This window comes from Parasteatoda tepidariorum, chromosome 6 (assembly GCF_043381705.1).
Source record: "Parasteatoda tepidariorum isolate YZ-2023 chromosome 6, CAS_Ptep_4.0, whole genome shotgun sequence".
Taxonomy (NCBI): Eukaryota; Metazoa; Arthropoda; class Arachnida; order Araneae; family Theridiidae; genus Parasteatoda; species Parasteatoda tepidariorum.
In genome coordinates this window covers 74,034,913-74,062,668 of record NC_092209.1, presented here as the reverse complement: position 1 = coordinate 74,062,668, position 27,756 = coordinate 74,034,913, and the positions used below count along the sequence as shown (strand labels likewise).

The 27,756-nt window shown below is 28.0% G+C and overlaps 3 protein-coding genes across 3 annotated transcripts; 2 read left to right on the top strand and 1 right to left on the bottom strand.

Annotated features, from left to right (window-relative positions):
* Window positions 1-932: 932 nt before the first annotated feature.
* LOC107451874 (serine/threonine/tyrosine-interacting protein A) lies at window positions 933-21,296 on the bottom strand. The gene is made up of 11 exons (XM_071182623.1): window positions 21,227-21,296; window positions 18,353-18,386; window positions 17,702-17,755; window positions 17,309-17,406; window positions 14,715-14,766; window positions 12,417-12,453; window positions 10,877-10,916; window positions 7,581-7,631; window positions 6,370-6,442; window positions 6,219-6,282; window positions 933-3,914 (listed from the first exon to the last, which is right to left on the bottom strand). The coding sequence occupies exons 2-11, from the start codon at window positions 18,356-18,358 to the stop codon at window positions 3,823-3,825; spliced, it is 567 nt and encodes a 188-aa protein (XP_071038724.1). The 5' UTR covers window positions 18,359-18,386; window positions 21,227-21,296; the 3' UTR covers window positions 933-3,822.
* Window positions 21,297-21,401: 105 nt separating this feature from the next.
* On the top strand, window positions 21,402-24,302 carry LOC107451871 (tubulin-binding cofactor B). The gene is made up of 2 exons (XM_016068102.3): window positions 21,402-21,642; window positions 23,305-24,302. Exon 2 carries the CDS (start codon window positions 23,314-23,316, stop codon window positions 24,013-24,015), a length of 702 nt encoding a protein of 233 aa, XP_015923588.2. The 5' UTR covers window positions 21,402-21,642; window positions 23,305-23,313; the 3' UTR covers window positions 24,016-24,302.
* Window positions 24,303-26,343: 2,041 nt separating this feature from the next.
* Window positions 26,344-26,817, top strand: LOC122271091 (uncharacterized). The gene has a single exon (XM_043051052.1). It carries the CDS (start codon window positions 26,344-26,346, stop codon window positions 26,815-26,817), a length of 474 nt encoding a protein of 157 aa, XP_042906986.1.
* Window positions 26,818-27,756: the final 939 nt, after the last annotated feature.

Below are 27,756 nucleotides of genomic sequence, written 5' to 3'. Positions count from 1 at the left end.
ATTAATTGAAAAACAAATATACTAGACATGTAATAATCCACAAAAAGGCACTGTTAAAGAAAACTATTTCTTTTAAAACATACAACACAAATGTAATAACTTAAGCACCATTGAAATGAAATTTGAATTGTTAGCAGTATCCTATTCTTGTACTTAAAAATTCTTTAAAGCACATTTCTTACATTAATTTTGTGTTAAAATAATAGTTACTAAATAAATTTAAGACAGTCTTACAAATTATTGAAAATGTGTTTTTTCAATACCTGACAGCAAATCTTCATAAAATCAAATTTGTCATCATCCCTGATACAGTTAATAATTTGATTTTTAAAATGGAACAAGTTCTTTTTCAGTCTTTAAACAAGAGTTTTTGTAAACTTGTCTTTTAAATTCCTTATTTTTCTAATTAGTTAGAGAGGCTTATTTAGAATATGAAATTAAACATTTTTTTATAGCTTATATATCTGCAGATTGACTAACAAATAGAAATTGAGTAAGTTCAGGAATAGAAAGTAATTTTTTGCTCTTTTTTTACTAAATGCTGAGATTAAAAACAATCTGTAAAGGGTGAGATAATTTTTTTAAAAATCCGTCTTATCTGTAAGCGCAATGATAATTTGCAATATTATATTGTTATTGTTACTATTAATTATATATATACACAATATACAATTACAATTAATACAGTTTAATTTTATGACATCATAGGTAAGAAAAGTAATCTTTAAACAATTAGATTAAAAAACTCTAAGCAAGGAATTTCTGCCAAATAAATAAGAGTGTTTAATTACTGGCAATATGTAGTAGATAAGCTCATTACATTGAGATGCTGAACATGGCACTTTTATGCATACAGATGTTTATTTCTATAAATGCAACAGCAGAAATATATTTATATAATACAAAAGATAACAGTTAAGGAAAAAAAAATATTTTTAATCACTTATTTATTACTGTTTTATTCTGAGTTGGTTGTACATATTAGAACATGTACTAATCTATTTTCTAGTCTGTAATCAATTCAGACAAAATTCAACATTGTTCAGCTATTTAATGTTAAAATGAAGTCTTTCGTAAACTAAATCTCTCTTCCTCACTCACACCTCTAATATTACTACCCTTCTTCTAAAATTAGAAACCAGATAATCTAATTAGTTCAGATTATTCATCTGTTCTAGCAATCATAAACATAGCTTTCATTTTTAGGCAATAAAAGACTTGAGTGTACTTCTTTTAAGAGGTATAAGATTGGAAGAATAGTTAAGTAAAAGGACGTACGTCATCCAATTGCTAACTAAAATAATCCAAAGTTTAAAAAATTACTATTTAATCGTATATAGTAATTTAAAATCAAGCAGTAAATGGAAAAACAGATATGGGTAAATAAGGCTTTAAAACCCTTCAGAAAAAGTTAAAACTTATCTAAAATGATAAATATTGTAGCAAAAAATGAGACAAAAGGTTTGTGCATATGATATAAAGATAGAACAATCACTAACTTAACTTTTTCTTCAAAAAGAAAAATTTCTCTAACTTTTAATATATATAACCTTTCAATTATGAAGTTAACAATTAAAAACATTAGCCAAGTCCTTAATACCTATTTGTTTTAATTTCAAAGGAAATGATACTATTACCAAGACCTTACTCTTGTAGACATAGACTTTTGGTGATGGGTTAATATGAAATCCTTTAAGCAGAACAAAAATCAATACCGATAAAACAATTTATGAGTTGGAAAACAGTTTAATTCCATATGAAATGCACTGAAAATTATTTGTTTTTGAAATCATAGATTCAATTTATTTTAATTAAACTTATAGTGTTAAGATATATTGGGTTCTTGTCTAGAGTATAAGAATAATCATATTAACAGGGGTGCTACTCTTTAGAAATCAAGAGAATAAATTATCATTATTTTTTTTTTTTATGAATTTGATGAACTTCTTTGACTGTAACATTAAGTAAAATGTTATTTATTATAATTAATAACTTAATAGATAAAAGTAGGCAGAGGAATTAAAAAAAAATTTGATAAATGATTCCTCAACTAGCTGTTCCAAAATTCATGATTTCAAATGTAGCTAAACATTTTTACAAAATTAATTTGTGAATGGTCCCTTAGAACAATATTTAACAAATATTTACAGGGGTCTGTCTAGGTTTTTCTCAGAGGTACATAATTTGTGAAAATTATATTAAAAAAACAACACAAAAATATGGATTTATCGTTTCTTACGGGATAAAAAAATTAAATTTTAAGAAAAAGTATTTTGTTTAACTATCGTTAAACGGTAGTAAATTTGGCCCGGACAGACCCCTGTTTTATAATTGATTATTTTGAAACAACAAAACCCCACCATGAGATTTGTTATAATGTATGTGTCTTCTAAAAAATAAGTGAAACCCTCTTCAATTCACCCATAAAAATCCCAGTATTGGAAAACTTAATCATTGGCGTTATTTTTTTCTTTCTTAAGAGTCCTAAAAATTTAGAATAGATAATTGCATGGACTTTTTTCAAGTTAACTTTCTCTAAAATATTATGAGTGTGGAAACAATCAAGTGGTATATTACATTTTTAGACCTGAATGATTATTTTAAATTACTTTTTTTTTACTTCTACAACTTGCCTTAAGAGTGGACGAGATATACCCCAGAATAAGTTGGAAATATTCAATTTTATAAATGGAAATTAGTAACAAGCTAATCTTGTTTTTATAAAACATCAAATCATGGCACAATCAGTTAAAAATATATAGTAGAGAGCAGATTATCTTGACTTTCTACACGGATAAAATGGGCTTCATCTCCTTTGGAAAAAAGATTAAACCTATTCCTTTATGCCCACATTTAAACTGGCAGGCACTAATATGAATTTTTTTTTCCTTCTTCCCAAGGTCACTAAGGGACAAAGAAGCCACTTTATGAACTTATTTAGATATTTTGAAAATAAAACATAATCATAGATAAAAATATTCTTATAGAAGGTGGAAAAAGAGGGATTTTGGACATTATGCCTTCGGTTATTTGTAACTACCATAACTTGTAAAAGCGTTCCCTCAAAATGTCATTAATAAACAACTCAGTTCATGAAAAAGACAAGTAGTTTAAATTCAGAAATATGTTGCTGAATGGGCAAATAATTTTGTTTTGCATAATATTAACATGCCAAATTTAGTTGATGTGATCTGCCAAAGAAATACAAGTGTTTAAAGATGTAGAGTTTCAGCTTAAGTTTAATTTCAAATACGCGGGTGGTAAAAAGTTACTTAAAATTAAGTATATATTAGAAGGTAACCAATATGTTAAAATACATATAAATTTTTATTAATATGAATGTAATTAAAGTAACTAGATATGATAAGAACACAAGTATTAAAATGTTTTGCTTGGTAAGAAAACATGTAATATATATATATAAAAAATAGACCTGCCTATTTGGTCATCTACACTCGTCCTTATGAAAAGACACGTAAACATGAATCACAACATAAGACTATACACATATACAAAATTTAGTACGACACAAATGTAATTAAAACAAGTTACGTTAAAAATAAATAGCATTTAAAACATAACTATGTACAATATTTGGCAGGCGTAGAAACACGAAGAAAAGTTTTGGGATTTTTGTGTGCTTTTACTCGTCAGTTATGATATTCGATGAAAATAAGGCCTTTCGTATGATAATGAGAGTTGCGTACCTTCAGTGTAAATGAAAATGTAGTTCTGGAAGATCTCTGAAGCTCATGGATTAGGTTTCAGGTACGCAAATTACTGGCAGTGTTGGATGGTGTTTTGCGAACAGAAGTGTCAATGTCATGCTTGAGTTTCTTCACAAACCTCCATACGGTTGTTTGTTTCTGAGTCTATGGCCTCATCATATCTTCTTTTTAGTTTGCCTTGGTCATCTGAATAAAAACAAAATCTTAAAAAAAAAATACAGGATTTGTTATTGTTTTAGCACTAGCATACTAGACAACACTGGTAACAATAGAAAAAACTGAGATTTTATTAACCGACCCAATTTTGGGCTTACAACTATTGATGTTCAATTTCGTAGCCTCAACTTCGTAACTCAATCTAGAAGACAAGGATCAAGTATTGAAAGAAATGTGCCTTTGTGGAGGATTTTTTGATGAACTAAGCATTTGAGTTACATGGAGAGGTAAACCATGAGCACCACCCACTGTTAGCCTAACGACAAAGGGACTCTAACCCCTGACTCATCTAACACAGAGCACATTTCACGTTAGTACTGTGGCCGGTGCAAGCCGGTTGCAGAATGTGTATTGACTAGTTATCGCTGGGACTCGAACCGGGGTTTACCTCATTGCAAGGTGAACAGTCTAACCCATGGCTCGATTTAAACAATTAACACTCAACATACTTCAGTGCTGGCATCAGCACCATCTGTTGAGAAATAAGAGAAGTATTTCTGCCATCAGTGGGTATTTTATCACCAAATTGTTTTTAAAAATTTCTTCAATGAGCACGGAAAAATTTGAGAATATAGGGGTAAACAGGAGTCTTTGAGAGGTATGAGCTTGGTATAAATTTAAATCCAATTAATTACAAAATTACTTAATTAAAATGCTTGTGTATAAAGAAAATGTAAATAAAGTTTTTTTTGATAACAATATAGTAAATGAATTTCGAAAATCGCATTAGTATTTCGCATCACACAAAAATAACCTTTCTCAACTTTTATTTTTTATGGAAACCATATATCAGCTCATTCATACATTAGCCGCCAGACTTTTAAGTTTAACCATTCGAGATAAAACCCAATTTATAAAAAAAAGATTGACGTAACAATATAAAAGTTTGAACAATACAGATTTTTAAAATGATTAATTGTATTTTGTTAATTAATATGTTTGGCAATTGCTAATGAAATTTATTCATTAAGTCTCTGAGATTCAGCCAAAAAAATAAGATTGTGATTTTGGGGGAACCGCAGTAATATGAGAAAGTCATTAGCACCTGTAAGTATACAAAAAAAAAATTCTGAATTCATTCACTTTCTGGTGTATGCATATGCTGAATATAAATAAAGTATCTGAGTTATGGTTTGAAAAAAAAAAAAATTATAAATGATGAAATAGTTATCAGAAAAACTTATTCTTGAATTTAGTTGTTTTACTTTTTTAACTGTTTTGTTTAACTGAATAGCTTCATTAGAAATTTTTTATAAATGCATATCCTTCTCATAATTTATACAATACATGGTGATTAAAAAAAAAAAAAAAAATTATCGACATTTAAAATTTTGCTCCTTTTTCATATTTTATTTAAAGAAGTTAGTATAGAAAACCGAAATATTGAGCAAATTATTGATCGGATAAAAATATTACTGATTAAAAGTTTCTCTTGGTGTCCCTGTCATCCATCTACAAAACCTTAAAATATGAAAATTTCATTACTGCAAATCGCAACACACTTTTATCAAATCTTAAATTGATAGGTATGCACATTTGTCACATCAAAATGCAATAGGTTAAATGAATTGTATTTTTATGAATCACGTTATGTAATACAAAGAGAAATAAAATTTAGTGCTAATTTAAATTCACAGATATTTAGTGGGCAATCGAGTGGCGTAGAGAAGAACAGTCGACTTTGATGTGCTATGTGGTGAACTTTTTGGCAAATGTTTTCGGTCACTGTTTCCGTTATATTTTAAAGCCATTTGGCATCATTGTGTTTTGAGCTTCTTGCGAACAATTTATTGGATTACTTGTGATTACAATGCTATAAGTGTTAACTCTAACATAACATGGTGCACAGCTTACAACAAGAACAAACAGTAATAAACTTATGGAAAGAGGCCATATCAAGACTGCCAAAAAAGCGAGTAATTCAAAATCTAGCAACCATGTCACCTTTTTTAACAATATATCTCTAAATAACTAAAACAAATTTTTACTTCAAACACAACAGAATTACATAATAACATTAATATCTTATGAAATATGGCAGATTTGAGCTCAGAAATTATCTAATTTATTTCTTTTATTGAAAACAAAATTATCCGTTTGAAAATATCGCCTCGAAGATTAACATGTAGTAAGCAGCTGCAAACTTTCTAACTGGAACTAGAGCAGGCATACAGTTCGAGATTGTTATTGTTTACATTTCTACTGAAAACACTATCCATATGAATAAACTCTGTAGTAGACACTGAAAATTACTAATATTTGAATAAAAATCACCTGACAGTTTAGATGTATGGCCTCTAGAATATGTACTTCTAGCTTGGTAAATGGGTTCATACTCCTGAAATATTTAACAAAAAATTAATATCGCCATATATTATTATCAAATATCTTATATTGAATTAATGATCTTCAATGATAAATTTACCTTAAGTTGGTTGACACAATCAGTAGTCATTTGAACACAATGTCTTTTTGATACTATCAACGAATACGCGTCGCTAAATAAAAAAAAAGAAGCAACAATTAAAAAAAAAATTGTAAAAGCAAATCACTGATCAAGATTTGAATGATGTTACTTATAATATGTTAAGAACAAGGGCAAAAGTTTAGGACAGAGTATTAAACGTTCACCCAATCATAGCTAAGCCTCGTTGTTTGGACATTTTTCTGAGTTTTATTTTTTAATGGTTATGATAGGACAACCACAAAATTTTAACTTCAGTCAGACGATGTGAAAAATTTCTGAAGTGGTATGCCTATCTACAAATTTTCAAATCATGTCATCATGACAACTGAAAGCCACAATAGATTTAATATGCACCACACTGCACATGCACGCTATTACAGACAGTTACTGGTAACATAATCACATCCCTAGCTTTCCAACGGTCAAATGCAAGTGAAAATATAAAATATAACTGATGAAACAGTGTGCTTTTATAGAAAAAAAATATTGGAGGTATAAAATTGATGCAGAGTATTTTTTATGTATATTCAACTGAAAGTAGAAACTTACAAATTCACCTCTGTCTTTTCTTACTATGTGGTTATTTAGCAGGTGGACTTTAATATAAACAGTTTCCGTTATATATTTATTAAACTTTTTAATTAATAAAATAATTTTGAATAGTATAGAACTCACTCAACATACTTATAACCTATTCTTTAATTAATTTAAAAATTAAGAGTTCTGAATAATAAAAATAAATAAATGATCAAAGAAGTAAATGAAATTTTAGAACACTTGAAAGAGAAATTCCTCAAATTGATTACTATAATGAAGATTACTTCATTATTTCGAAGTAATACTTATTTAAATACTCAAGCAATAAAATGAGGGAAAAATTCAAACTAGGGAATTTTCTAATTTTAGAAAATCTTCTAAAATGTACATAGACAAGAATTTTCAATTGAACCAGGATAAGCTGGCGAAATTCACAAGAGTTGGCAACTATGAAGTACAATTTTTAGGAAACATAGAAAACGGTTATTACCAAAAGTATAATTGAAAGAATTTTTTTTTAGCTATACTTTATTACTGTTATCAAATAAAACACTAACTATTCTCTCTCTATATATAAATCTAACATAAATTCATCAATAACTAAATAGCAATCACAAAAGAAACAAACTCACTTATAAGATAGGGCTTTGTTTTCCATTAGATAGGCCATGACTAGGGCAGCACTAGAAATATTAAATGAATAATTATTGTACATTGATTCTTCTTTCATATAATAAATTACTTATGAGTAAAGGTGAAAACTATACAATGACGTTCAAGCAGAAAGCATGTATAATATTATATAATACAGACATTTAGCCCATGATAATTTATCTCTGCTAACAAATTTGCAGGAACCAATCTTTTTATATTGGCTCTATATTCCAGGTAATAACATTATCTGTATTACAAGGGGGAAAAAAAGTAATAGTCAATCAACATAACAAATAACTATTTCACTCCTGGTGGTTAATGATATAAACTAGGACAATTAAAACAAAATATTTCATTATTCTACAAATATTAAACATGTATTTTTAAGAGGAAATGAAGAGCTAATAGAGAGAAATGTATAATCCACTGCTTTTAAAATTGCATTTCGTTGTATGTCTATTAAAATGTATGTCTTTACTGGTCCACAACATTAAAAAAAACAAACAAAAAAACTCTGTTTTCGAATAAAAGGTACGATCGGAACATATGAGGAGAAATCCTGGAACCAGATTTTTTTCAGCTTTGGAAAGAGATTCCTCAATATAAAGATATATCAATATAAGTTTAAAACAAAACCAACAATTATAGTTATTTTCATGAAACAATAGATCATTTCAAAACAAAATCAGATACAATCTGTGTACTACAGAATAAGTGCATACAAAGTGAAAAGAAAATTTAATACACCATAATCTATATACAAAGATTATCAATATATTAAGAGAAAATGCAAAGAAACTAAACCATTGCTGAAAGAAAATTAACATTTAAAATAATTTCGATTTTGCAATAAATGAAAAGAAATGTATGTGAAATTTAATTTGATGGGAAAGAGAAAAGAAATTATTATTTAAAAATGTTAATTAATTTATCTTAATCATCATATTCTATTTACGATTAGAAATATTAAGAAAAAAAATTCAATCGTAAAAATGCTGAGCTTCTTTTTCATAAGATGACAATGAGACTTAATAAGTAAAAGCATTAAGTCTGAAGAAAAAGTAATTTGTGGACGGTTTGTAAACCTGAACAATGATATGTCGGTGATTTTTAAGAATTCTAAGTTTTATCATTATTAAATAGAATGCAAAGATTATTTAAGAATTCCAAAATTTTTACGTTTTGAAATCTATCAAAACTATACAATCAAATAAAAAAATAAGTAAATAAAAAAAAAAAGTCCAAATTTAATGACTTTCACAATTTTTGAAATGAAAATGATTTAAAAAGATTGTCTGCAATCTGAAAAATAGAGCGCAATAAGGCTTTATTACTTTTTATCTTACAGAACGGAAATTTTTAGTGAAAACTAGGAATTTCTATTCACAAAAAAATTATTGAGGGAAAAGAAAACTTCTCTCACTCAGGTGAAAGAAAAGAAAAAAACAGAAATATTACAATCGTCTTTGTTGCAATGACATAAGAAAACCAAAATAACACACAATGTCGAGCCGCTTAAATAACTTGAATAATCAAAAACCATATTGAGTACAAAATAATTTATTAAAACTTACAATATTTTCTAGAATAGAATTCCCGACAAGATACTCCCAGCAGAATTTAACTTTTACATCAGGCACATTTTGGAGCTTAGCTCGATTAATTTATTAAAAAAAATTTAAATAAAATGAATTTGTAATATGGAAAAGTGCTTTTATTTCTTAATTTTTCTCTTTTAGTAGCCTGTGTGATTGACATCTACTGTGCATGACCTTGGAGTCAAGCGGCTGTTATTGATTTATGATGAAAAGAAATATAAAACGACAAAAATTGAAAATGATTGTGTAAAAAGGGTGGAGTTAATTAAGAAATATTAATTCTGAAGTAATTCAGGGTGGCCACTCAAATCAAATTTCCCTGATTTTTCCAGATAAAAATCTTAAAATTTCCAGGTTTTTGTTTCTTTTTTCTTATAAAGTGTAGGATGTGTACAAGAAAAGTGTCTTTATTATAAAATATTTTAGTCAAAATGTTATTTTTTTTTAACATATCATCTTAATAATTTAATTTGACAATTTGGCAAGATTTTTTATTTATTTTTCAAATGTTTTCGTACAAAATTTTTTGAATCAAAAATCATATATTGACCAACAAAAGAGTAAAATGAAATATTAATATAGTTGGTTCAAACAAAATTTTATTTTTAATATATGTTATAAAAGGTAAAAATGAAATAGAAAAAATTAGCATTAATGCAACAGTTGTAACAATTTATCGACAAACATTGCTGTTAGCGATTGTAAAAAAAAAATGTGCGATTGGTTGGTTTGTTGAGAAAAAATAATTCACAGATTTCTTTGAATGGGAGTAGAAAAGCTTTCAGAAAAAGAGTGCAATATAAAATCTATTATTATTAAATTATAACCAACGATTTTTGGAGAATTTTATAAAGTTAAAAATACAAAAATATTTTGTCAAAATAGAAAAAAAAAATTACCGCCAGAGTATCGGAACAAACTTGAGCCAGAAATATATTCAGCCCAAGGACAGAATTTAAAAACAGAAGCTAATATCCTAATCTCTTTTTCCATCTCCACCAGAATCTTTCTTAAATTGCACAGTCCCATAGCGGTCAAAGGCTTCTGCATTTGTTTAGCAACCGTGGGAGAATTTTATGTGGTATTCTAGTTTGACAGAGCTGTAATGGAGCAAATTTTGATGCAAGCAAAGTATCGATAAGTTGATGATATTTCAACGGTTTGGCGATGCATTTCCGTTTAAAAAAAAGTGGGTATAATGGATGAAATAATTTAGCTTAAGAAAATTAGTAAATAATTTAAATTAGTGAAATTAAAAAAATTATCAAAGAAAAAATTTCCAGCTTTTTCTTTAAAATTCCCTGATTTTCCAGGTTTTTATCCAAATTTCCCTGATATTTCCAGGTTTTTTCCAGTATAAAAAAAATTCCCTGATAATTCCAGGTTTTCAAGGTGGGTGGCCACCCTGTAATTCCTTCATTTGAAGAAAGGGAGAAGATAAAACAGGGATTTCATTTTTCATACGTTTCTGATTTTACTTTTTGAATAAAAATGTACTAATTTTAGCACTAATGGGGCTGGTAAAAGAAAAAGAAAAACCTGGAGTATTTAGACAAACGAAGACAGAATATTTGGTATCAGGCTAACAATGAACCCTATTAATGGATTATAATTCCAAAATTATCAGTTTCATTATTTAATGAAATGAAAATATTAAGAAAAAGAATTTAACTTACCTACAAGACACTCCAACATTTCCATGAACTAGTACTTTACCTAAAATAAAAAAAAAAAAAATTATTAAAGATATTTTGCAACTGAACAATTACTTAAAAAATATATAAATTTAAGATTAAAAAGAAATATATTTTCTTCAGGTCATTTAATTTTGCATAGAATTAGTTTTAGATCATAGTATAACATTTTCACTTCACTATTTAGTAATTTTTCAGCAATTAAAGGATTTACTAAAATGCTGAAATTTTAACCAAAACATCAAATATATCAGAGGTCTACAACAAAATAAAAAAGGGCTGGGCGATTTCTTTTAAAAACAAGAGCAACAGCGAGTTTTGATGGGCACTAATGTGGCTCATTATATCCAGCTAGATTTATGCCTTTAAAACAGAAATAAAAATACTCAAATAAATATGAGACATAATATTTTATATTAAATTAGCCTAAAAATAATTTGCAGTAGTTATGGTAATCTGAGGTTCTTGGGTTTCTGCTACTGCAATCTCTCTTTTTTTAAACCTTTTTTTCTGAATAAAAAGAGAACAACATTTTTATAAAAAGGGCAAGGAGGGTGCATTTACCTCTCTGAAAGAGCAGGAAAGGTAGGTCATCCATCTAAAAACACTTATGGAAATCATTGAATAGATACTAGAAATTTTTAACTTTCATTTTATTAACTCATTTACTTCAGAGTTATCATAATACATTTTTTTTTCTAAGTTTATGAATAATGTTTTTCAACCTGACCTTAGAAACATAGTGAATTTTTATAATATGTCAATTTGTTTAATTTATTCAATATTTAATTTTTCTGAACTAAAATGCACAATTGAAACTTACAAATTTTGATGATGTGATATGATAAAGAAAGTGAAAACCAAGGAAGGCAATCTCCTTAGGGAGCTAGAGCTCTAAATTTTCATTTGCTCAAATTTCTTTAATATAGTTTTTTAATAATAAACTTTTTTTTAGTCTTAAATTTTTCAGATCTAAAATAAAAAGAGAGATTTATGCGCTTTTAATAAATTTTTAATACAGATATTTTGTCTGGCTCACATAATTTTATTGAAGATTTATTTATTAGTTTTCATTTTAATATCTAATTAGTATGACATACTAATCATAATATTATTTAAAAATTCATTTTTATGTTTAAAATACTAATGCCCTTTTAATAATAATTAATTCACATTTTTAAAATAAAAATTTCAATCTTAAATTCAGCAGATATATATAAGATTAAAAATGCCAGATCTCTAGCTTATTATCTGGGAGTGAGACAAAGCATCAAAATTTTTTCGACTTCGGGTTTCTGAATCTATTTGATCTTGTAATGACAATCTTTGCAAAAATAATATAATAATTCCAATAAAATATTTCAGACACTCTTAAAGCGTACAGATAAATTTATTAACTTATTATTAATGCAAGAAAGGTTAACTAAATGTTAAATAATAACAAATTAAATTCTTAAAATTTGAAAAAGTTATATTAATACTTATGATTCTGTAAATAAAAATACTCCATATATATAATTACCTCCAGACCTGAAACACTTTTCTATGAAGTTATTAACCTGTAATAAAAATTATTTTACATCAGAAAGGTACAAGCAAAAACATGTGCCAACTTTTCTATAATATAATTTTGATACACCTGTGACTATCACTTGATGTAATTAAACTACATCTGAAAAATATGCCTACTAGCCAACATGCAAAGGAAGAAATCCAATAGAATTTAAGAAATTATATAAATGTTATGTTAACTATTGTGTAATAAATAAAATATTTTAAATAGAAGAATTTTTCTGGATTTTCATAGTCAACAAAATACAAACATTCCATTCTATGAATAATAATAAATTTAAATTGACTGGAATATTTTCAATTAATGTTTGACACTAAATGAATTTGGGTATAGATTATTGAAGAAAAATAAATAAAAAATTGGAAAAAACATGACAATTAAAGTTGATGTACCAGCCTTGAATTGTCATAAAATGCAAAACTTTTTCTATCGAGAAAAGCTGAGACAAAAGTCAAAAAATTCTCTTTTTCTGTACCCCAAAAGTTTTGCCCAGGTTCAGAAAAATATTAGAATAAATAGAAAAATATGTTATACAATACAGTAAATTACAGAAGCACAAAAGAGTAAATAAATGACAAGACAAATACAGAAGGAAAGTAAGAAAGAAAACTTACTAGTATAATACAAATTAAAATATGTTTAAAATACAGAAGAATATACAATCATTTGTATAAAACAAGACAAATACAGAAAGAAACTTACTTGGAATAACAAGAATCCAATTAACTGAAATTTCATGCATTTCTCCATTTGGATGTTTTAACCATTTTAATCTTATTTAATTTTTTTATTTTTGCATTAATATTTTGATTTCTTTTCATAATTTGGGTATAGATTATTTTTATTATTTAATTTAACATTTAATTTTGAATTCATAAATTTCAGATATTGAATCTATTTTAGATAATAACATATTCTTCAGTTAATTTAAAAATAGAGTTATGATGAAAGAAAATATTTTCATACTGAAAAAAGAAACTAAACTCAGCTTACTTCTTTGTTTAGTAGTAATATTTAGTTAAATACTAAAGAAAAAGAGATACAATGCAAAGCAAACAATGAATGAATAAGAGTAAAAAACCCTCTCTGACAGTGATCCCCCCCATCAATTTTCTGAAATATACAAAAAAGTAGAATTTTTTATTAGACCAGTAGAAACTGGCAAAAGCCAGTAGTCTACAGGAAAATCCAGAAGGGTCGGCAGCTATGCATATTCTTGGAACAAACTAAATTTTTGTGCAGACAAAAATGGATGTGTGCAAGTAAGTAATGAAATGGACTAAATCAAATGCTTTTTTTTAATAATGTAATTTTGATGCCAGGAGGCAATCAAGGATTTTTTGACCGAGTTCTGTGTATGAAAACTACTAAATTATCATAAAATATCAATGAAAAACACTATAGAAAAATAGCATTTTTGCTCATAAGTTATAAAAATAAAACATTACATATTAACACAAAAAGACAGCACAATCAATGGAAAAATATTACATTTAGTGATTTACATATCCGTTCTCCAGACAAAAACAAATTCCCTGACATTTCCAGAAAATATTTTACACATAATTTACAGATTTCGTGACTTAAAATAGCATGATTTTGAATCGTAATTTAAAAATTTACTCATAAATTAATGATTTACAATACAGAAAATATTATATATATATAGCACAATAAAGACTGAAAGGATAAAAAGAAGAGAGAGAAAAATAAATATAAATATAATTTTTGTTTTAACAGATTAATCATTTATTTTATTAAAAGTTCGAGATAATATATAAATATGACCATGATAAACATGACCTAATTTTTAAAACTGTTCAATAACTCAATGTGTAAGAAAGAAATTTAATCAAAATTAAAAAAAAAAAAACTTGCTTATTTCAAAGTAGGAAAAAGAACTAGTAATTAGGATATTTAATAGCACTGATGACAAAAAAAAATTATTTTATTGGATAAGTTTTTATTTGATATAGATGAGCTACACAACATAAAAGTTGAAATTTTTAATTATAGGACGAAATACACAGGTTCAAATTACATGCGACAATTAATTGTGAATTTCCATGAGAATTCCAGGTTATTGAGCAGTATTTTTAAAAAAATTACTTGAGAATTCTAAGTATTTCCTTTTTCCAGAGAAAATGGCAATCCTTGTACTCTCTTAACAATCTCAAATATAAACACATCATTTGCATAATACCATAAACAAAAGCAATAAAATTAAAAAAGAAACTAGTATTGAACCTTAGGAAAAACAGGTATGATGTTGCCATCTAAGAAACTGATCACCAGATACCTGAAAAAAATAATGTTACAAAATATTTTAAGAACAGTTTTATTAATTGAAAATATTACTAACAGATATTAAGTATAATATATATATATCTTAAGAATGTATTAAGTTAAAATTGTTATGAATACTAATTTTTTAGTGTAAAATAGTTAAGTTTTGGATAATAAAGATCATCTACGACTTTATTTTAATATGAAGCATTTTTTCCGCACAAAAAAATTTTCTTATAATATACTTTTATTGTACCCAAGGATTCATACGGGGTCATATCAATATATACAAAGAATTGATATTTCCCAACATTTTGCGATATTTCTTTTTTTAATAAATACATTTACCCAAATTAAGTTCCATAACACAATGTTGCATTAAACAATTGAATCAACAATAATTTCTATGTAAGCTTACTTGATAATTAAAATTAAGCGTTTTTTTTATGGATAATTACTTTTTCTGCTACTGACCTAAAAACATTTTGCATTAAACCTAACAAAACAATGGATATTCCCCTCCCCACGCCATAAAGCGTAAAACTCAGTTTCTTAGAAATGAAGTTTATAATCTGCCTGCCTTAAAAACTCAGAATGAACTGAAGTTTGAGGTTGCCAACTTATAACAGCAACATATTTAAGTGATAATGATTGGAATTTGAAATTTTCTTTTCTACACTTATAAATTTATTTGACGAACATTTAAGGTATTACATTTAACTAAAATCCTACAACAAACAAAACTAGCAGAATAAAATTTCAAGAAAGGCCATACTTAATAAATAACCTTTTCTTCGTTATATATTTTTATGAATATTTTACATAGTTCTAAAGCCTAGTCAAAAGGTTACCTGGACAAATAAATGAATTTGTCCTTACAAAAATAAAAAGTGTAGGAGGCGCATTTCTAAATTGCAAAGAAAATGTAGCACAAGGAAAATAATTTAAGAAAAACTTAATCCCTGTGGCAGAATTTTTTCTGGCTTTCTGTGACAAACCTAACTAGAACCAATATCTTTCTGCAAGATATTTTTATCGCTATAAATGTATGTGTAATAAATTTATAATGATAGATGAAAAAAATAAGTCTACATGCATAGAATAAAACTGTGTAGATTTTTTTTCTTAATTTCATAATATAATGAAGAGCCAAAAAAACTGATATGCCTGCCTAATATCGTGTAGGGTACCCGCGAGTATGCAGAAGCGCCGCAACACGACGTGGCATGGATTCGATCAATGTGTGAAGTAGTGTCTGGGGATTTTGGTAGCCAGCGAAAGTGTCCAAATTCAGAAGAGTGCCGCTGGCCACCAAAATCCCCAGACATGAACTTTATTGAACATATTTGGGATGCCTTCCAACGTGATGTTCAGAAGATATCCCCACCCCCTCTTACTCCCACTGGTTTATGGACAGCACTGCAGGATTCATGGTGTCAATTATCTCCAGCACTACTTCACACATTGATCGAANATCACGTGAATAAGAATCACGATATTGGATTTTAAAAGCACGAAAATACAAATTGCGGTATTGAATTTTTAAATCGCGTAAATAAGAATCACGATGCATAATTTTCAGAGTCCGTGAATACTTATCGCAACGAGTAATGCTTAAACCGCGTATAAATACGAAAATCGATGTTTGATATTACAACCGCGTGATAACGAATGACAATATTGAAATTTAAAAATATATATGAATACGAATCACGACATTGGATTTTAATCTTGAGGGAATATGAATAGCGATATTGGGTTTTAAAAACGTTTAAATACAAATCGCGATATTGGGTTTTTAAATTGCGTGAATGGGAATTGCGAGTAATGATTTTTAAATCGTGTAAAAACGAATCTCATTAAGTAACTTTTAAATCAGTTAAATACGAAAATCGATGGTTTACATAAAAATAATCTAAATACAGAATAAAATTTCAAGAAAGGCCATACTTAATAAATAACCCTTTCTTCGTTTTATATTTTTATGAATATTTTACATAGTTCTAAAGCCTAGTCAAAAGGTTACCTGGACAAATAAATGAATTTGTCCTTACAAAAATAAAAAGTGTAGGAGGTGCATTTCTAAATTGCAAAGAAAGTGTAGCACAAGGAAAATAATTTAAGAAAAACTTAATTATAATAAATAGGGATTTATCAATATAGTTTTAAATAAATAGACAATAGTAAATATCACAAAAATGGTTAATACTTGTCTCCCAAAAGAGCAAAATTAAAGACTGTCTCCCAAAAGAGTGTTTAGTCTGTTATCTGTTCACTCCAATGTTTAGTTATCTGTTCACTCTGTACAATTCTTTTGTCAACAATTATTCTTTTACAGCAAATTTCTTCATTGTAAAAATGCATTTTTTTTAAAATACAATTTAAAGAAGTTATAATTTTAATTTAATTATTTTTTAGAATCACATTTAATAAATAATTAAAACATTAAGTAAAAAGTGTTAATTATGAAATAGGGAAAAGAGACATATGGCATCTAAACAATCACTAGCGACTTAAATCTTATAAACTGTAAAAAATATATAAAATATACTTACTCAAAATTTTCTGGAAAGTTTCCAGATTTTGATGTTGTTTCCTTTTCATGTCGTGCACAAACAACATGAGTAATGCCAATTTTTAACAGTTGACTAAGCTATAAAGGAATAAAATAAAATAAAACTTAAATGCAATAACAAGTACAGCAAAAATTTTCTCTTTGACACAATTTTAATTACATAATTTTAGTAAAAGCTATTATCTTGGTAAAGTGGTATATATATATATATATATATTTAAACATTAATACATAATAATAACAATTATTTAATGCTTTAACTGTGTGCACTATTACAGAAAAAACAAGAATAAAACACAAATTGTCTAAATAAAATTAATTTAAAATGAATAATCAATGACAAAAATTATAATTGGAAAAATTATCAACTCACTTTTGATTCTTTAGCAGTAAAAACAGAACCCAAGTACAAACCAGGAATTATTTCCTAAAGTGATAAAAAATAATGTAATATTTGAACTAGCATGAATACAGTTGATCCACTTAAGCATATAAATGGATATAATTATATTTATAAATAAAAACATAATTATATGCTATGCATTTAACTATATCCTTCTTATAGGCTCTAGGACATACATAGTAACACAATAAAATAAATTTAAAAAAAAGAACTAACCAAAAAAACCTAAAATTTTATTAATTAAATTCTAATAGATTTATATCACTTTTCAAGAGAAAATATGGAAAATTTACATTAAATTTTAAGATTCATAGATATTTTTTAAATTTACAAATTTACTTAGAAAAAAAAAGATAAATATCATATAGATTTTTTTTAAAATAAAACAAATATATGATTAATTTTCTTAAATATATATCAACACACGTCTTGAAATTTAAAATGCATTCTTTCTACAAAGTTATATTTTTACCTTGAATTTAAGTTATCTTTGGAATTGCCTTGAATTATAATTTTTGATTAAATTCATTGATAACACTCAGTCAAATCAACACTAATTCTGTGAGTAATTTTCAACAAACTCATTTAAATAAAAATTAAAAACTAAAATTATTTTATTACCTGCATGTTGCAGCAGTTTCTTAAAATACCAGATCTGTAAAATATAAACATATTAAATAATAAGATTATAGTAAAATAGTGAAGAAAAAAAATACAAATAATAATAAACTTATATGCATGTAAAATAATTAAAGTGCTGTTTAAAGATGTAGCAGTAATTATATATCAGTAAGATTTGACCAATGCAAAAAAAAAAAAATAAATAAATAAAAATTTTAACAAAAAAAGTATTTATTACATTTACGAAATTAAAGAAGGCAAAAACTGTGGGAGAAAATGGACCAACAGCGAGTGCAGTAAATACTGAACTTGGTCTTAAAAGGGTGACAGAAATCAAATATCTTGGCTCAATTATGACTGAAAAAAAAAAGAAGAAAAAAAAGAATGTTAAACTCAGAGATAAAGGCTGAACTTGCATTTGGAAACAGATATTACTTTTCAATGCTTAAGTTGTTTAAATCTGAGTTGGCAAGGTTTAGGACAGAATGGATTAATCCATGGTTTAAACCGTCCTGTTTAAAACCCCTTTGTCTAAAATTGTCCAAAAGCCTTTCGTTCAAATTAAATTTAAAAAAAAAATGTGAAAAATAAAACATTAATTTTTGAACAAGAAATAAAATGAAGACAAGTTTTTACTTTATTAAAAAAAGTTTATTATTATTTTTAATATTGCATTATTTATCCTTATGCTAAAACATAACTTATCAGTATTAAAAGCATATTTATTCATACTTAAAGGATAAGGTATTCACTTTTGTTGTTCAATGAATTATGGAGCTTTAAAAGTTATAAATCTTTTCCTATTATATATTATTTTCCTGTAATAAGTTAAAGCAAATTGTATAAAAAGTATCAAATATTTATTAATATAACATAATAATATAATATTTAATAATATATAATAAGTAAGTGAACTTTGCTTTGCAGTCCCTATAACCCTTAATTATAGAGGCCGGTTAATAGAAAGGATGAATTTTATGCCTTATCAATTGTTAATGTGGAAGAAGGAAAAAAAATTTATTTTTTCTCAATAGATAAAACTTCATTTCTATATGATGGATATGATAGATATTCATCTCTAAAATGATGTGTGAAAATTCAATGTATTCTTGCTCACATAAAATAAATTAAAGCAAAAAATTTCGTCACTGCTGCTAAAAATTTTATAACTCCATGTGGCAGAATTTTTTCGAGCAATCTGCGACAAAACTGTCTCGCATTAATATCTTTCTGCAAGATACTTTTAATAATAACAAGCATACATGTTACTAATTTAAAATAATAAAAACACTGTTTACAAATATATATATATATAGTCTATTCAACNGAGCAATCTGCGACAAAACTGTCTCGCATTAATATCTTTCTGCAAGATACTTTTAATAATAACAAGCATACATGTTACTAATTTAAAATAACAAAAGCACTGTTTACAAAAATATATATATATATAATTTTTTTTAATTGAACATGTAATAATTTTTTTGTTCTAATATTATGAGTGATATTCTTGCATTTTGTAAATAATCATCACAATAAAAAACAATTAAAAATCACGTAATCAGAGCGTTATCAAAGAGAAAGATCAATGTCGAAATCATGCAAATTGGACTACTTAAATGCACGATTCAAATTTTCCAGACTGTTTGAAAAAAATTTGAGAAATTTAAAAACCATGTGAAAATCTATATCAATAACTGCCGAAAATAAAATCGAAACATTACATTGATTTACAATACTACAGGCGTAAATTGAGCGTGTCAATTAGTGATTATCTAAATGCATGGTTCTCAGATTATGTCGAAATTTCTGTAGAAAAGAAAAATAATTTTTGTTTTACTTTTCAAAAGAAAAATCTTTCAGTAAGAACTCTGTAACGTTCTGCGACAATGTTGCAGGGATTATGCCCCGGGGTAATAATTTTTAGCAGCATTAAAATTTTCTGGGAGATTTCAGTATCGTGATCTATGGCCATACGTATCCAAGTCTTGCCATTTTGCGAGCAGAGGCACATGAAAAGGGTATAACTCGTAGCCACCCCGCAGGCAAACATCTACATGTTTTTTTTCTCTTAAAAATTTACAAGTTTAAAATCTATTTGGCACCTTGACGATTGTAGTTAGCAAGACAGTTCATTTAAGTGTTCCAGAAAACAAAGTGAAATAGATTTTTCATAATGGCATTACACAATGGATTTCAAGAAGTTGTCATAGTAACTAATAAAATATTAGTCTTATGTACATTTAGTCTATTAATAATTAATATTATTTTATACAAGATTGATATTAAACGGAATTCAGCTGATAATATAATAAAACATAGCAATGTGCCTAAATATTACAAAACGAGCGAAGTTAGATTTTTTTGCATCATGTAATACTTGCTTAAAATTTATTTACGCATGAAATTCAGTTTAGTTAAAGATTTGAACTATGTTATTACATGCAGAAATTTTCAAGTTATTTTATTTACAGTAAGAGGAAAATTTACTGATTTCTACAACATAATTATTTACATCTGCATAATGACTCTGTAAAAAATATCTGATTATCATCGATTTTAAATTTCAAAAGCTTTTCCTTAACAAAATACTGTGGTAAAAGTGTAGTATTAAAACTCTCAATTTAATAGGAAAAAAAATCATTTGGTACATTTTTAAGCTTCTAACAGATTTACTACTTACTTCAATATTAAGATTGTAGGTTAAATATATAACATCTATGTTGCTCGTACAAAGTTTTTCTTTACCAACAAAATTTTAAATCCCGAATTATTTTTTCTATAAACATTAATCGATTGCAATTCGTAACAGTAGTATGATTCAATATCTTTATCTTAAAAGTATGAAAAACATAATTCGAATAATTAATTTACACAGAGCGAAGAATATTTTGGCGTACAATCAAACACGCGTGAAACAAAACAAACTTCAAAATATTGCAGTTAGCACTAGTTGCCAAATTCTAATAAATCAATTTATATACAAATAAATGATTTAATTTCTTTTGCAATCTGGCAACTGAAGAAATATAAATTAATTGTTTGACTACTATGAAAGCTCTAAGCAGAGTTAGTGTCTTGTGCATATCTCAGAAGTTAGTTTTTATAACCAACAACTAATATTTGTCTGGTTTCCGTAGTGAACGTGAAAAATAACATTAAAATCAATAAATTGTTATGAATAAGGTATAATAAAAGAAGTAGTTGATATTTAAATCCTTAGCAACAAAAGCGATTACCTAGCTTTTGTTCACAAGCCTTCTTATTTGAAAAACTTTGGTATTTTGGGGGTAAGTGTCAGTTCCTAAACCTCTTTTCCGAAATTTTTTTTCCGAATGCTTTTGTGTTAAAAAATTACCATAGTGAATTTTCAATTTATTAATAGTTCTATAGTCTTTATTGAAATGTTTGTGTAAATTTATAAAGTGACATTGTGACTTGCGAAGACCGGGTGTCAGCTATCCGCCCTTTTTGCCTCGAAAAAATTAATCAAAATTTACACAGTTTTAATATGTTTAATTCAAGTGAGAAAGCTTTAATAAATGCTCCCAGAATTTTTCAAATGATCTGATTAACAGAAACTTGTTACTTGTCTGATTAAGTGGATTAATAGTAACACGTTTTTTGGGGGGGAGGGGGATAAAGCAACAGTCTAAAGTTATAATTTTAAACATTGATAAATTGATTAGCCAATCAATGTTTTGAAACGTACGGTGTCATTCGTGTAACCTGGGTGGTGTCCACTTCTATCTTAATGAGTATCTTCTACATGTTTATGTGTTGCTTTTAATTTCCTGTTTCTGTAATTCATGTGTTTATCTGTAACCTAGTCTAACAGTTTTTTATACTGCACAAAGCACACAAATAAGGAAAAAAATTTGTCTTTTAATATAGCTCCTAATATTTTGGAAGCAATAAGTTTCAGTTCAAAGGTACCTGAAAGTACCTACTAATGCAACTTGTCTTTAAAACCAAGGGAATTAATTTTTCATGACTATTTCATGTTAAATTCTAAACTTCAATATTTAAATGTCTATAGAAAATTCTGATTGAAAATGATTCTCGTAAAAGTTCAAGGCAAGATTCTTAATGTGCCTCCTCCCAAAAGCAAAAACCTATTCTGTCAACTTTTTCATTTTAAGAAAGAAAAAAAAAAAGAAAAAAACAATCTTCATAATCATACTAAAATATTTTCCAAACATTTGTTAAAAAGGTCATGTTTGCTATGAACTAAATATTTATAGGTTTATAGTGTTATCTATTTAACATTTTATCTGAATAAATATTTGTGAAATAAAAAATATTAATAAACGAATAATTATTTTTTTAATTTGGTTTTTTGTGAGGAATTTTAATTAGGCCAGTACCTTGCCTCCTCCTTAAGTACTGCCTTGTATTTATTAAATAGTTAGTTAAAATTTTTTTTTACATAACTTCATTAGTTTAATCCGCAAAAATGTAGCTGAAATATGCCGCAACATCTAAACTGCCTCTGCTAGATTCTTTTAATCAAAATTATTTAAAGAAATGTAATATGGTTTGCCTGGAGGAGGTTATACATTTTACACTTTGAGTTTGACTTCCTTTTTTTTTTTTTGCTTTCTTGTGCGTTGCTTCCCAATTGTCTGTAAATCGTGGTGACCGTACGAAATTTTTAAGTAATTTCCTTTATTTTGCAGTTATGTTTAGATTCTTTATTTTTTTTAAACCTAATTTATTTTTATAATTATTTAGCAGGTTATAAAGATGAGTGACTCCAATATATTAGACATTTTGGTGATTAGCTGTATTAACTCATTTGGAACTTAACCTAAGTGGTTTAACTCCAAATGAGTTAATACTGCTAGTCACACACACCATACTTATGACTAGTTATGTTTGAGTTCTTTGGTAGTTCTTTTAGTGTTCTCTATTTTATCACTATTTATTTATCAAGTTTTATTATTTTACAGGCTGTCAAGATGAGTGGTTCCAGTGTATTAGACATCCTGGTGACTAGCAATACTGTCTCATTTGGAACTCAACGACGTTTTCCAATTGAGATTACTATTGGGGAACTGAAGCAAAAGCTAGAACTTATAACGGGTGCTTCTGCTTCAACAATGGAACTTCAACTTCTGGATGAAAATAATGAATTGATTGAGAAACTGATGAACGATGCTTCAACTTTAAAATCATGCTCCATTGCTAATGCCAAAGTTCTTCATGTCGTGGATAGTTATCGCCAATCTGGAGAATTTGAAGATGTATCGAAGGTACAGAAATTTATGCTATCTGAAGAAGAGTACAGCAAGCGGGGTGAAACTTTTCGAGCCTTCAAAGATAAACTGAAACTTGGAGGAGGTGAACAGACATCCGCTGCCGAGGAAAAGATTAAAGAGGAAGAAGAACTGATTAAAAATATTGCAGTTGGAAACCGTTGTCAAGTTAGGGTTGCTGGTAAACCCAGTAGAAGAGGGACAGTGATGTATGTTGGTAAAACTGATTTCAAACCAGGCTACTGGGTTGGCATGAAATATGATGAACCTTTGGGCAAAAATGATGGCTCTGTTGGTGGTAAAAGATATTTTGAGTGCCAACCTAAGTATGGTGGTTTTGTTAAGCCACATGATGTTACTGTTGGCGATTTTCCTGAGGAATCTTTTGATATTGATGAACTTTAATATTGTTTAAGATTTGATTATTTTAAATACAATGTTGAGCTTATTACTGCTTAGTGCCTTGCATTATCTGCAGTTTCTTACCATCAATGTTAAAAAATAAATTGTTTCTCTTTTCTAAATTTGAGTTGCTCTGATAATTAAATTATCAGTTATGTTCGAGGATGAGATTTATTAATTTCTCCTCAAACATTGTAACATTCCTTTTATTTGATGTAATTGCTAGTTTACTTAACAGGTTTGTTTCACTAATGTATCATAAATAAATATTATTTCTTGTTAAATTCAAATTGTGTATTTTTTATTTATCACTACATAGATTTTTGTTATTAGAAATCAGCAGTTTTGCTTTGTAAATGAATTCTTTCAAGTGTTTAAGTAATTGGAACTTGTAACAATTTTGTTGCATGTTAAATTAACTATAAATTACTTGGCTTATTATTATTTTGCAAAATAGAATGGCATTAGTAACATTTGTATTTAATATTTGTTTTATAGTGAAAAATTAATTTTTAGATGTTAAAAATATTGCTATCAACTATACAGATTTTGTTTTTTAAAGATTAGAATGGTTTAATAATTAGAAAAATGTTCTTATGGCCATTCTTTATTTTTTGTTGTAAAGTTAATGTTTCTTTTTTTTTTAAAAAAAATCATTCATCATTCAATTTTTCGTCATTTTTTTAATTTATTGCTTATATTGCTATCTATCGTTACTAATTTCTTATTTTTATATCAGACGTACTTAGATAATAAATTTGTATTAAAGAATCTTTCAAAATAAAATTTTTTAATTACCTACAGTAGCTATAACTATATTTTAGATTATTTTTAGCCTCAAAATATAGTTAAGCATAAAAAAAACACTTCATAATTTCCTTGTGTTTGTTAATGATATTAACAAACATTGTGTTTTTAAAGGAGTAAAAAAAAATAAAACTTTTTTTCTTCCTGTTCTTTAAAATATTGCCTCATGTGTTTTTATGTGATTTACTATATCATCTATTTTATCTATTCAGTAATCCAATTACATCTTTTCAATTTGCAATAAAATAAAAAAATTCATTTAATTGTACATCATACATAATTGTAGACTAAAGTATAGTATTAGTATGATATTTTTGCTATTGCTTAAAGTAGTTTTGTTTTTAGTACGTTTGAGCTGAAATCATTCTTTTGATTTCAATTTCTTTCACCAGAATAGTTCTTTACTAAATATAATAAGATCGTAATTTTTGGCATTCCAATGTTTATCCAAATTTAGGAAGATGTTTTTCTCCTTTACACAATTTTCCTATTTAATAACATGGCAAAACTAGTTTTGCTAGGCCAAAGAAGAAAGCAGCTGAAAATGCAATTTCATATGTGTGTGAAACTGGTTTCAATTTATTTCATTTCCTAGAAAAAAAAGTTAAATAAGTCTGGTGTAGTTAGTTACTTACAGACTGCTGTTCCATGCATTGGTCAAAAGTTTGAATTGCTTAAAATCATTGATCGATTTTTCAATAAAAAAATTGACAATGGTGGGCTAAAATAGTATTCAGTAATAGTTCAAACACCATCTTTTCATGGGTGTTTCGGGTCAAGATTTAATTTACTTCTATTTTTGTATTTTTTTAAATAGCATTTTTGTTTTTATTTAAAAATTCAAATTAAAACATAACAAAATTTCAATCCGCTAGACGGGCTTTTGCTTTTTTTATTTTTATTTTAAGCTGCATTGAAGCATGAAAAAATTATAATTTTTGTTTACTGAAAGTTTTTTTTATTTAAAGTTTTTTTATTATCAAGAAACAGTTTTTGCTAGAATAGTTTTTTTTTCAAGCAATGCACATACTTAGTAGTTTTTGTTCGAAGAGATGACTGGAATGTTTAACTTTCTGCACTTGTCATCTCTGAGAAACCATTAACCAGGGTGCGTATTGTTTTTAAAAATTGCTCAAGGGTACTTATTTTTGTTTTTTTAAAAGCCCTTGAAGGTGCTTTTTTCATTGGGTGGTTTGAAAAAGTGCTTAATTTTCCCTTTTTCAAAATGAGATTATTCTTTATCATGTTGATTTTCGCTACGAATTATGCAAAAAGACACAGTTCACGTTTTTTCTATTCAACATTTTCACAATACCTAAAGAGCCCCAGGCAGCGCCACTTAAAGACTCAAGCGGGTTTCCTTCAGAAGGTGCTGAGCTTAAAAGACAAATACAACCTTTTTATTGAGCCTGAAATTCTTCCTACTCCTTGTAGCCCACTGGACTACCAGTCTTTCAATGTGGTCACAGTCCTTGCTCTCAGATTTTGCTTAGTGATGTCCTTAAAGGTATCTCTTACGCAACTATGAATGAGCTACATCCTGAACCTGAACGGTTGAGAATCTATACAGATGGCTCCCGAGTGGATCAGCGGGTGAGTGCAAGAGCGGGAGTATTTTGTCACCTGTTCTCTGCCTACGCTTCTGTTGGCTGCTATGCATCTGCCTACGACGGTGAAATCGAGGCTATTCTAATTGCCTTAAAAAAACTACAGTGTCGTACTGACCAATTTTCTAGCGCCGTCATTTTAACTGACTCTAAAGCAGCACTTCTTGATATTAACTCTCCACTGATTCCCCAATCCATCTCTATTCAGAAATGCATTGATTGCCTGAAAGACCTGACACTAAAAGGCAAGCAAATCGTCCTCAAATGGATCCCGGGACATTGCGGGATTTGGGGTAGTGAAAAAGCTGATTTCTTGGCCAAGAAAGGAACAACTATTGCTCAAACATCTCGTTGCTCCATCTCTCTGCACTCATTTAAATTGCTGGTCTGAAACCAATTCCGGAACATGTTCTCAGAGAATTTCCGTAAAAGCAATATACACAAAACCTGGTTCAATCACATTTTAACCATCCCAAATCAGCCCAGGTTTAAGGCAGTTTCTCTCTTTAGACTTGTAACGGGCCATGACTGTCTGGCCAAACACCTTTTCAGTATAAACATTTTTGACTGTCCTAAATGCAAGTTCTGTCGCTTTGGGGAAGACATGGACCTGCCCCATATTTCCCTCTGTCCTGCGCTCATCTCCACTACTGTGTGTGGACGCTACTGGGAGGCTAGGGCCCGTATGGGCTAAGCATGTCACTATGCATTCTATGCTATTTATCTCTTTTTGCCTTGTTTTTCTTGTTATTTTATCCTTTTTGTTCTTTTAAATTGCCCTCTGCCATTGGAAATAAAAAGAAAACATTTTCACAATTAATTCAACCCCAATCTATTTCGGTGTATTGTCAGTTCGTAGCGTATGAAAACGCCATTTGTTTTACATGATTCAAAATTTCATGATTTTCGACAAGATTTGACCATCAATTGCCAAAAACTTTCCAACCCTGTGTAATTATGATATTTTTTTAAAGTACTTAAAAATAATTTTTGAGTGTTTGATTGTTGTTGTTTTTAATTTGCGTCACACTAGAGCTGCACAATGGGTTATTGGCGACGGTCTGGGAAACATCCCGGAGGATGATCCGAAGACATGCCATCACAATTTTGATCCTCTGCGGAGGGGATGGCACCCCCGCCTCGGTAGCCTGACGACCTGCGCGCGAAGTCGAGCACTTTACGGTAGCACAGTTTAACGAGGACCAATACCGCACACCCTCGGTCCCTATACAGACTGATCCAAGTGGTCACCCACCCGCACACTGACCGAGCCAGTGATGCTTGACTTCGGTGATCTGCTGGGAACCGTGTCTTAAGGATCAGTCCACTG